At 35.0% G+C, this 13,156-nt stretch overlaps 1 protein-coding gene across 1 annotated transcript in view; it reads left to right on the plus strand.

The window, feature by feature from the left end:
- Window positions 1-13,156, plus strand: part of LOC111057459 (coatomer subunit beta'-like) — a 51,639-nt gene that overhangs the window by 1,482 nt on the left and 37,001 nt on the right. The window contains 3 exon segments of the mRNA XM_039425455.1: window positions 2,136-2,294; window positions 5,580-5,772; window positions 9,026-9,174. Of these exon segments, the coding sequence (XP_039281389.1) occupies window positions 2,136-2,294; window positions 5,580-5,772; window positions 9,026-9,174 (501 nt within the window).

The raw sequence follows: 13,156 nt of genomic DNA on the forward strand, positions 1-13,156 counted from the left end.
GGCCGAAAATTATTGTTTTTCGCCCCACTTGGATGTAATGAGCTGGTTTACGTGCGTCATATGGAGGCCGAAAGTGATTGTTTTCTGACCAGGCCGGTAAAATTTTTACGGCCCTAGGGCTGTAAAATAACCTTGAAGTCAGCTGATTCTGATTTGATGTGAACGTGTTTACAAAATAGTTTATGAAACGGAATCAGTTTATGCTTCTAGAATTGAATAAAGTTTTTGCAATAAGATACTATCATTTTATTTGGATGAATGAAATACAAATGAGATATTATAAACTATTCAAATTCAATTTTCAGAGTATAATAGAATCTAACCTCAAACCTCCTAGTAAAGCGTTTATCACGGAACATGGTGGATAAACGGAATCATTTTATGCTTCTAGAATTCAATAAAGTATTCTGTAATAATATACTATCATTTTATTTAAATGAATAAAATACAGATAAGATATTATATTATAAACTATTCAAATAATTCGATTTTCATAGAAGGATAGAACTTCTAACCTAAACTTCCATTGACATTCAGATCACATCAGATTGGCCGGATTTCAAGTGTGCTAAAACAGCTGATCAAAAACTTTTTCAAGTGTGATAAACCAGCTGATCAAAAACTTTTTCAAGTGTGATAAACCAGCTGATCAAAAACTTTTCATTATTTGTGTTTATCATTCAATAATTAAAACATTTATAATAATATCATCTTATTGTCATTTGGAAGAATAAAAAGTATAAACTCAACCTCTTACATAATTGAACATAATCTTTTAGGTTATTTAGACAAATCAGAATAAAAAATAAAAATACTTGGACAATTTCTTGATATTCAGATTTGCTAGAGCTATGACCTTCCACTTTTGCTTTCGGAAGTGCTTATAAAAGACAATGAGAATAATTATTATTCTCATATATATATATATTGTTTATTTTTCTGTGTGGCGAAAAATTACGTTTTCACCATGGGCAAAAATGTTTTTCCGGCTCTCAATCTTTTCTAGTCCTCGGCCTACGGCCTCGGACTTGAAAACCGATTTCGAGCCAGAAAAGTCTCATTTTCGGCCCTAGGTGCGAAATATACTATTCCGACCAGGCCGGTAAAAGTTTTACGGCCCTAGGGCTGTAAAATAACCTTGAAGTCAGCTGATTCTGATGTGAACGTGTTTACAAAATGGTTTATGAAACGGAATCAGTTTATGCTTCTAGAATTGAATAATAAGTATTCTGCAATAAGATACTATCATTTTATCTGGATGAATAAAATACATAGGCCTAAAAATAAGATATATATTATAAACTATTCAAATTCGATTTTCAGAGTAGGATAGAACTTCTAACCTAAACCTCCGAAGTCAACAACAAGCATTGTTGACGTTGACATTCAGATTGGCCAAATTTCAAGTGTGCTAAAACAGCTGATCAAAAAACTTTTCATTATTTGTGTTTATTATTCAAGAATCAAAACATTTATATTAATATCATGTTATTGTCATTTGGAAGAATAAAAAGTACAACCTCTTACATAATTGAACATAATCTTTTAGGTTATTTAGACAAATCAGAATAAAAAATAAAAATACTTGGACAATTTCCTGATATTCAGATTACCTCAGATTTGCTAGAGCTATGACCTTCCTGTTTTGCTTTTGGAAGTGCCTAATAAACAATTATTCTCATATTTATATTGTTTATTTTTCTGTGTGGCGAAAAATAACGTTCTCACCATGGGCAAAAATGTTTTTCCGGCTCTCAATCTTTTCTAGCCCTCGGCCTACGGCCTCGGACTTGAAAACCGATTTCGAGCCGGAAAAGTCTCATTTTCGGCCCTAGGTGCGAAATATACTATTTCCAAACTCAACAAAACTATTCAATATGCTGGATTCGAACCCGCGACCAGGTAGTACCGGCAGACTGAAGGATACAACGCCTTAGTCGACTCGGCTATCCTGGCCGGCAATCTATATATCTTAGATATTTATTTATATCAATAGGATCACAAATCACTCTCGTGCCATTATCACGTTTCTATTTAGTAGTGTAACAATTGAGTATTGTAAGAGAAGATAGTAGGTACTGTAAGATTCAGTTATTGCACATGCATTTTTTGTGAAACTAGTTTTTGAATTGCAGCCGCTTCGTTTGGATATAAAAAGGAAGCTGACCGCTCGTTCGGATCGCGTCAAGTGTGTGGATTTGCATCCCACTGAGCCATGGATGTTGGCATCTCTCTACAACGGCAATGTGCATGTCTGGAACCATGAGAGTCAACAGCTTGTCAAATCTTTTGAGGTAATGTTAGAATGACAATTGTTTAGTACTCATACTAAGTTTGATTTAGAATTATTCGTAAATAATCATTATTACATAATAATATAATATTAATAATATAATATATAATAATATAATAATAATTATTGTAATCGCAATAACATGTGGACTTTGCATAATTTCTTCACCTCAACACGGTCATTTTGATATCTATCAATATCACACCTTGAGCCAGCACACTGTTTTATTCGCTGATGATGTGAGTATTTAAATTGAATGAAAAAGACTATGAAATTGTCAAAAAACCACTGATTTATTGATAATTAGAAAGACCGGTTTCGGTTATTACACCATTGTCAATCTCTGATAAAAAAACACTGATTTATTGATAGTCAGCAGCTTGTCAAATCTTTTGAGGTAATGTTAGAATGACAATTGTTTAGAAGCCTACTCATAGTAAGTTTGATTTAAAATTATTCAAATGTAATTGCGGCAACCTGTGAACTAGGCATAATCTTTTCACCTCAACACGGTCATTTTGATATCTATTAATATCACACCTTGAGCCAGCACACTGTTTTATACGCTGATGATGTGAGTATTTAAATTGAATGAAAAAGACTAAGAAATTGTCAAAAAACCACTGATTTATTGATAATTGGAAAGACCGGTTTCGGTTATTACACCATTGTCAATCTCTGATAAAAAACCACTGATTTATTGATAATTAGAAAGACCGGTTTCGGTTTGAAATAAGTAAACTCTTCATTTGTAGAGCTTTAATCAAATAAAATTGAACATGACTTTCTACTAGTAACGGATCAACAACATTTGGTATTTATGAATGAATCCATGACAACGAAAACATATGGTTTATCATATCATTCTACCCGGCTAGATTTTCGTGTTATCTTAGGGGCAAGATGACGGAGCGACACAGTGGACTCTTGTCCATCAGGGCGACGAATGTGAGCATACTCTGGGTTTGCCTCAATCAATTCAACTTCTTCTACTGATGAATCTTGCTTTGAATTTCGGTTCATTTTCTTCAGCCAAACTGGTCCTGGGCTCATTAGCCAAGATGGTAGTGACTGTCCATTTGTTGAGGATCTCATGTGTAGGAACATTCGTTCATGGGGGGTGCAATTTGTTGTAGTACACAAAAGAGATCGAATAGAGTGAAGTGCATCAGGCAACACTTCCTCCCATCGATTTGAATCAAGTCCTCGTGATCTTAGAGCTAGTGTTATTGCTTTCCATATAATTCCATTATATCGCTCTACTTGACCATTCCCTCTCGGATTGTAAGGCGTTGATCTACTAGTTGCTATCCCTTTTGAGCTAAGAAAGCTCTTCAACTCAGTTGACATGAAGGATGTTCCTCTGTCTGTGTGAATATAGCTTGGAAGGCCAAACATTGATATTAATGAGACCAGGCAATTTATGACTGTTCTCGCAGTCATGTCTGGACAAGGAAATACAAAAGGGAATCTTGAGTACTCATCAACCATCACCAGTAGGTATTTATTTCTTGTTTTTGATTGTACGGGTCCTTTGAAGTCCATATTAATTCGTTCAAAAGGTTTTGTTGCCTTTATGAGATTTCCTTTTGTCTTCATATACTGTGGTTTTATTTCAGAGCAAATTGCACAATTGGAGCAAATTTTCCTTACATCATCTACAGTATAGGGGAGATTTTTCATTCTGAGCCAGTGGTAGAAACGAGTTACACCAGGGTGACAAAGTTCATCATGGTATTTTGCCAAAGCTGAGTTCAATGTTGAACAACCAGCTGTAATACATATACGAGAGAGTGCATCAGCTGGTGCATTTTCTTTTCCAGGTCTGTAGACTATGTTGAATTTGTATTCAGATAATTCTAGGCGCCACCTTTGTATCTTTTCATTTTTTATTTTTCTATTGTGTTGAGTGCCAAACATGAATGTGACTGATTTTTGGTCAGTGATCAAAGTGAATTGTTTTCGTAGTAAATAGTGTCTCCATTTTCTTATAGACTCCACAATGGCATAGGCTTCTTTCTCAACAGCTGAATGCCTGGTTTCACTTTGGGACAAAGTTCGTGAGAAAAAGGCTACTGGTCGAGAATTTTGTGTTAATGTTGCACCAATTGCAAAATCTGATGCATCTGTCTCAATTATGAATGGTACATTTTCATCAACAAAGAGCAGTACCGCGGAAGCAATTTCATTTTTCAACAATTCCAAAGTTTCCATCTGATCTTGAGATAGAGGGAATTTCTGTATGTGGACAAGGGGGTGAATCTTTTGAGAAAAGTTTTTAATCCATCGGGAGTAATGAGCCAGTAATCCCATGAGTCGTTTCATTTCTTTAGCATTTCTTGGGGGTGGAAAGTTCATGAGTGGTGCAAGGCGTTCTGGGTCAGGTTTAATTTCTCCATGTTTTATCTCATACCCAAGGAACTTCAATGATTTTTTTGAAAATTTACATTTTTCTTCATTTATAGTCAAGCCATACAATTCAATTACTTGTTGAAATTTCTTGAGATTTCTGTCATGTTTCTTGTTTTAGAAAAACCTTAAAAATGATGTACCACACAATGGGTGTTGGCATTTAAAATATTTCAGTTACATTTACAACCCCTCATTCCCTTAAAAACTAAAACTTCAATCAGCCGCCATTTTGGATACAAGTATCATAGAACATTTTAATTGATGTTATCTTTCTTGTTTTGAAAAAAATGCCTTTAAAAGGATGTACTACACAATGGGTGTTCACATTTAAAATATTCGAGTTACAACCCCTAAGTCACCACTTTATGAGGGGTTGAAATGCAGTTGTACGTCAAAAGGTAGAGTTTTTGACCGATAACTTTATCCTGTAAGTTACAGTATTATATCCACAACAGTCTCCAATTTATTGAAGGTTTCCCATACATATGACTCATTCTGTATAATGATTCCACAGAAAGCATGGTATTATCACTTATTTTTGCTTGGAAAACGAACAAAACCTTCAAAACTAAGCTTTTTGTGTAGTTGAGAAGTTGATATTGTGGTAATTATTCATATTGAATGAAAAAGACTAAGAAATTGTCAAAAAACCACAGATTTATTGATACTTAGAAAGACCGGTTTCGGTTATTACACCATTGTCAATCTCTGACAATCTGATAAACTGAGATTGTCAGAGATTGACAATGGTGTAATAACCGAAACCGGTCTTTCTAAGTATCAATAAATCTGTGGTTTTTTGACAATTTCTTAGTCTTTTTCATTCAATTCAAAACTAAGATTCGATCTCAATTATTTATAATTGTAATTGCAGGTTTGCGATGTACCGGTGAGAGCGGCCGTTTTTGTGCCTCGCAAAAACTGGATCGTGACAGGCTCGGATGACATGCAGGTGCGTGTTTTCAACTACAATACCCTGGAACGCACACATGCCTTCGAGGCCCACTCAGACTATGTGCGCTGCATCATTGTGCACCCCGTTCAGCCTTACATATTGACTAGCAGCGGTAAGTTACTGCTCAATTTATTGTTATTCGTTATTGATTTATCGAAGAGTTTCAATAATGCCTAAATTAAAAATTTTACAAATTGAGGAAAAATATTGTTTATCAGTTTGTATATACTAGTAGTTCTGTGAACAGTAGACCTCACGCAGTATTCTCATCCACAAGTACCCGATTGAAACTATAGACCTTATGGAAATACAGCAATAGACTGGCTTCTCCTCACATCTGTGTAATCACTTGTCAGCTGATTTATGATGAATAATATCATAGCCACCTCTAATACAAGGCCGCGGCCTACGATGTTGCAACGTCGCAGTGTAGGCCTACAATCTAATACATGATTGGTGAAAAAGATCAGCTGGTATTTTTTAAAATCTTTTAAGAAAAAGATTTTAAAAATTACCAGCTGATCTTTTTTACCAGTCATGTATTAGATTCTAGGCCTACACTGCGACGTTGCAACATCGTAGGCCTTGTATTAGAGGTGGCTTTAATAATATTCTATAGTCTGACTTTTACTCTAATATTGGCGTATAAAGGAGGCTCCTTTTTCCTTTCATATTATCCTTGAAATGCAAAATTTCTAAAAACCTTGAATGTACCTCGACGCGCAATTGAAAAAGGAACATACCTGTCAAATTTCATGAAAATCTATTACCCGTTTCGCCGTAAAAGCGCAATATATAAACATTTAAACATTAAGAGAAATGCCAAACCGTCTCACTTCGCTCGGTCAATCATATATGCTGAAACATCCAAAATAATGGACGGGGGATAGGTCAACATTTATAGGCTAACTATTCATTAATCTTACTATAGTCTCTATAAAATAAAATGAGACTTGGCCCTCCAACCGAAGAAATTACCGTGTTGCCAAACTATTCAAAATTGAAACTTTCTCAAATTTAAAATTTAGACAGTTTTTTTAATATCATCCCCGATATTCCAGTAGTGCTGAAAAAGTTTCAAGGTTGAAGAGATAAAAGGAAATTCAATCTTTTCAAAAAAAAAAAATAAATGGAAAGAATATTCAATTTTTTTATAAATGTGATTAAATTAGAAATTTGCAATTTTGTTCAGTTTGGCAATGCTGTAATTTCTTCGGATGGAGGGCCAAATCTCAACTTATTTTATAAAGACTATAGTAAGGTTAATAAACAGTTTTTAGCCTATAAATGTTGACCTATCCCCCGTCCATTATTTTGGATGTTTCAGCATATGATTAAAACAAACGGACAAACAACGGACAAACTATAGAGAGTTAACTATAGATTGAAGTGTCTCAGCTCTTCTGAATTTCAGTTCATCCTGCCTATAAGGTTAGATGAACATTTATATTGAAAGGTTATGTTTACAGGGAGGACAGGTTTTTTCTGACTGTGAGAAATAAAATAAAAAAGGGTACTTTAATTTTTAATCTTCATATAAATACTTATAGCCCTTACTAAGAAAGGCAATAAATGGCGGTACTATTCAAAATGTTTTGATCAACACAAAGAATAAAAACTTTGACCAAGAGCTGATGAGGATGAACCGAAATACAGAATGAAATGAATGTCATGCTATAGATTGATTATGGTGTAAAAACCGCAACTAGTATCGAACATCATGCATGTATGAAAATTGGCGATAGTCTATTATTTATTATTTATGCATTGATAGATACCGTACAATATCCGCCATGCGCGATAGCGCCAACCGATGATCACGAAAAGCAACCTACGCCATGGGATGTTTTGTAAACCATTGCTATAGAATATTATCCATAATCAATCAGCTGACAAGTGGAATCATATGATTATGGGCATACAAGAAAAATCCACTAAGTCCATAAAAGAACATTTTTCAGGAAATCAATTTATAATTTCTAACATCAATCATGATTTCCTTGAAGTGATTTTTCACAAAACAGTTACGTGCGAGGAGCTTGGTTGTCGGGTTCGGGAAGCAGTATTGGATACGGGAGATCCAGCAAACGAGGCAAAGGTACTTGGAGTAGTGCTGGACTCTGAACTCTCCTAGCGACCTCATTGAGACCAGCTAAAAAGCAAACTCAACTCGGCAGTGTTTGTTTTTAGAACCGTGAAGAAATTGCTGGATACACGAACGCTTAGAAGTGTTCATTTTGCTGATTGCCATTCTCTTCTTTCATACGGTGTTATATTTTGGGGAATTTTAACTCATGCAATACATATATTTAGGATTCAAAAGTGGGCAGTTGGAGTGATGGTGGGTGAATCTATTAGAGCAAGTTGTAGAGATTATTTTCAAAGAGTTGAAGATTCTCCTACTACCAGATGTATATATTTTGGAGGCTCTTTGTTTCATTGATAAGAATATAGATAGATTCAATACAGGAGAGTTGTTCCACTCAGACAATACCAGATAATAGACAAAACCTCAGAGACGACATTCATCAAACTAGTATGTATGAGAGGGGGGGAGGTGGTAAAGAGAGCAGGAATTCGCCTTTATAATTCATTGCCAACACGCGTTAAGGCTCTCACAGGTGAAAAGTTTAGAATTAAGGTGAGGGAGGAGTTGTTGCAGGTTTGTCCTTATTTCAGTGAGGAATTCTTTTTGCATTATGAAATGCAAATATTGACGACTTAGATTATAATTGACAAATCCGTATACCCCTTTCATAGGTGGTCAATGGGATAAAAAATGGAAAAAAATTCACAGAGTTTGTAATGATGTTCCAATCAGGACTTGTTAGTAGAATTTATAAAATACAATATTGGACACAAAGCCAAAATATTATTCCACAGAAAACTCATGTTTGTAATCCTCACGTTGATGGACTATTATTAGCCTACTTATTTGTAGCATCAATCATGATTTCCTTGAAGTGATTTTTCACAAAACAGTTACGTGCGAGGAGCTTGGTTGTCGGGTTCGGTGACAACAACCAAGCTCCTTGCACGCTAGCGTCAACTAGTCTCCCCAACAGTAAATCCCCTACTGGTTCAGAGGGGACTAGTTGTCGGGACCGTAGACGACAACTAAGCTCCTCGGACGCTGACGACAACTAGTCTCCCCGTCAGTAAAGCTCCTCTCTCAGGAGCTCAGTTGACGCCATCAGTAAATCCCCTCTAATGTGGTTTTAAAAGGAGCTTTACTGTCGGGGAGACTAGTTAACAACAGGTTTAAAGCTAATGCACTGATAAATCAATAATTCCTGTTATATTAATTCATTTCTAATATAATTCCTGGTATATTTAATTCTAATTCAATTTCCATTTTTTTGTAGATGATATGCTGATCAAACTATGGAATTGGGACAAACAGTGGGCCTGTCAACAAGTCTTTGAAGGTCACACTCACTACGTCATGCAAATCGTCGTCAACCCAAAGGACAACAATACATTTGCCAGCGCTTCTCTCGATAGAACTGTCAAGGTAATAATAATTGTCAATTCTATACTTCTAGATCTAGATCATATCCTCACTATATTACTCCAGTATCATATGAAAATGAAACATCGATTCTATTGTTAGTGAATAGCCTATCACATTCTCCTTACAGATGATTTACTTGAGTTCAGTTAAGGTCCAATTCATTAAGTGGCGTTTACATTAGTCAAGTTTACTTGAATTTAAGTTTTGTGTGAAATGAATGTATATTGCAAATTTTAAGTCAAGTTCTCGAAAACAGAAACTTGAATATACTATACCCTTCTTCAAGTTTTGTTGATTCAAGTAGATGTGGAACATTTTTGACTTTTGGATTCGACTTGAATCTTGAAGATAGTATCGAACCTTCAAATGGGAAAATGACATAACAATAGTTAACAGTCAATGTATAATGTATAAAAGCAACTAAATAGAAAAAGACTAAGAAATTGTCAAAAAACCACTGATTTATTGGTAATTAGAAAGACCTTAGAAAAACTTCACAGTTTGCTCTGAAGTTTATCAGGGATTGACAATGGTGTAATAACCGAAACCGGTCTTTCTAATTACCAATAAATCAGTGGTTTTTTGACAATTTCTTAGTCTTTTTCATTCAATATGAATAATTACCACAATATCAACTTCTCAACTACACAAAAAGTAAATAGAAAAATATGAAGAAAACTTTGAGATAAATTAGATTTTTACTCCATAATTATATACTTTTGAGGTTATGAAATCTATAATTCAGGTACATTTCTTGACTTCAAGTTTTTAAAATCGCCCAAATTTTACTCAAACATTAAAAAAATATATAATGCAAGGAATTTTGTCTAATGTTAATCCTACTCAAGCGATGACGCGTCATCATCATTCATAAAAGAGTCATTAGAAATTTAATGCCCGGTTGCAGAGTCGTCATATAAATTTAAAAACAGGCAGTTAACTCATTTACGAAGCCATAAATTCACTTTCCGTTGCACAGATGTCAAAGTAAACTATAGCTCCCAAAAACTAAAAACGCCCAATTAGACATATGATTTCGTTGCACAGCGTCAGAAAGAGCTTATTATTATGTCTCCAATAGCTAAAAACGGTCAGTTAAGTTATGGGCCCGAAGTCGTGCTGTCAAATCCAATATCTATTCCCGCCAGATGAATTTTAGAGGCTCTGATAGCTTTTTTTGAAAGATATTTACGAAAAATGATCTGTAAGTTATATAAGTAAATTTTTTTCTCTCCCCAGTTTTTTCAAGTTGATTATAACCTCCAAATCGCTAATTATGGTGAGAAATCTCGCCAAAAGCCAAGAGTCGCCCTATTGTTTATCACTTTTATGAGAGGTCTTTTAGGTCGGTTCACAGTGATGTCGATTGAAACTTTCCCTGATGCCAAGACATTGGTTGGATAGAAGCATGTACGGAAATGTACGGAAAAAAGTGAATAGAGCTGCAGTGTGACTTACGTGTGATGCTAATTCGAGATATAGCTAAAAGGGCTTCGGCAAACGTCTGTGCAACGACCAACCATTTAAGTCAGTGATTTTAAACTATGTCTCACATAGCTATGTTTGATTTTATGAAATCTTTAATTCAGGTACACTTCTTGACTTCAAGTTTTTAAAATCGCCCAAATTTCACTCAAACATTAAAAAATATATAATGCAAGGAAATTTGTCTAATGTTAATCCTACTCAAGCGATGACGTGTCATCATCATTTATAAAAGAGTCATTAGAAATAAGAATAGAAATCTAATGCCCGGTTGCAGAGTCGTCACATAAAGTTAAAAACAGGCAGTTAATTCATTTACGAAGCCATAAATTCACTTTCCGTTGCACAGATGTCAAAAAAAGCTTTCAGAGCCTTGAAAATGCATCTGGCGAGAGTAGATATTGGATTTGACAGCACGACTTCGGGCCCAAAACTTAACTGACCGTTTGTAGCTATTGGAGACATGAATAAGCTCTTTCTGACGCTTTGCAACGAAATCATGTGTCTAATTGGGCGTGTTTAGTTTTATGGGAACTATAGCTCCAATAGAACTAAACACACCCAATTAGACACATGATTTCGTTGCACAGCGTCAGAAAGAGCTTATTCATGTCTCCAATAGCTAAAAACGGTCAGTTAAGTTATGGGCCCGAAGTCGTGCTGTCAAATCCAATATCTACTCCCGCCAGATGCATTTTAGAGGCTCTGATAGCTTTTTTTGAAAGATGCTTACGGAAAATGATCTGTAAGTTATATAAGTAAATTTTTTTCTCTACCTAGTTTTTTCAAGTTGATTATAACCTCCAAATCGCTAAATATGGTGAGAAGCCAAGAGTCGCCATATTGTTTATCAATTTTATGTGAGGTCTTTTAGGTCTGTTCACAGTAGACCTCACGCAGTATTCTCATCCACAAGTACCCGATTGAAACTATAGACCTTATGGAAATACAGCAATAGACTGGCTTCTCCTCACATCTGTGTAATCACTTGTCAGCTGATTTATGATGAATAATATCATAGCCACCTCTAATACAAGGCCGCGGCCTACGATGTTGCAACGTCGCAGTGTAGGCCTACAATCTAATACATGATTGATGAAAAAGATCAGCTGGTATTTTTTAAAATCTTTTAAGAAAAAGATTTTAAAAATTACCAGCTGATCTTTTTTACCAGTCATGTATTAGATTCTAGGCCTACACTGCGACGTTGCAACATCGTAGGCCTTGTATTAGAGGTGGCTTTGATAATATTCTATAGTCTGACTTTTACTCTAATATTGGCGTATAAAGAAGGCTCCTTTTTCCTTTCATATTATCCTTGAAATGCAAAATTTCCAAAAACCTTGAATGTACCTCGACGCGCAATTGAAAAAGGAACATACCTGTCAAATTTCATGAAAATCTATTACCCGTTTCGCCGTAAAAGCGCAATATATAAACATTTAAACATTAAGAGAAATGCCAAACCGTCTCACTTCGCTCGGTCAATCATATATGCTGAAACATCCAAAATAATGGACGGGGGATAGGTCAACATTTATAGGCTAACTGTTCATTAATCTTACTATAGTCTCTATAAAATAAGATGAGACTTGGCCCTCCAACCGAAGAAATTACCGTGTTGCCAAACTATTCAAAATTGCAACTTTCTCAAATTTAAAATTTAGACAGTTTTTTTAATATCATCCCCGATATTCTAGTAGTGCTGAAAAAGTTTCAAGGTTGAAGAGATAAAAGGAAATTCAATCTTTTCAAAAAAAAAAAATAAATGGAAAGAATATTCAATTTTTTTATAAATGTGATTAAATTAGAAATTTGCAATTTTGTTCAGTTTGGCAATGCTGTAATTTCTTCGGATGGAGGGCCAAATCTCAACTTATTTTGTAGAGACTATAGTAAGGTTAATAAACAGTCTTCAGCCTATAAATGTTGACTTATCCCCCGTCCATTATTTTGGATGTTTCAGCATATGATTAAAACAAACGGACAAACAACGGACAAACTATAGAGAGTTAACTATAGATTGAAGTGTCTCAGCTCTTCTGAATTTCAGTTCATCCTGCCTATAAGGTTAGATGAACATTTATATTGAAAGGTTATGTTTACAGGGAGGACAGGTTTTTTCTGACTGTGAGAAATAAATAAAAAGGGTACTTTAATTTTTAATCTTCATATAAATACTTATAGCCCTTACTAAGAAAGGCAATAAATGGCGGTACTATTCAAAATGTTTTGATCAACACAAAGAATAAAACTTTGACCAAGAGCTGATGAGGATGAACCGAAATACAGAATGAAATGAATGTCATGCTATAGATTGATTATGGTGTAAAAACCGCAACTAGTATCGAACATCATGCATGTATGAAAATTGGCGATAGTCTATTATTTATTATTTATGCATTGATAGATACCGTACAATATCCGCCATGCGCGATAGCGCCAACCGATGATCACGAAAAGCAACCTACGCCATGGGATGTTTTGTAAACCATTG

The sequence above is a fragment of the Nilaparvata lugens genome, chromosome 3, assembly GCF_014356525.2.
Source record: "Nilaparvata lugens isolate BPH chromosome 3, ASM1435652v1, whole genome shotgun sequence".
Lineage (NCBI taxonomy): Eukaryota > Metazoa > Arthropoda > Insecta > Hemiptera > Delphacidae > Nilaparvata > Nilaparvata lugens.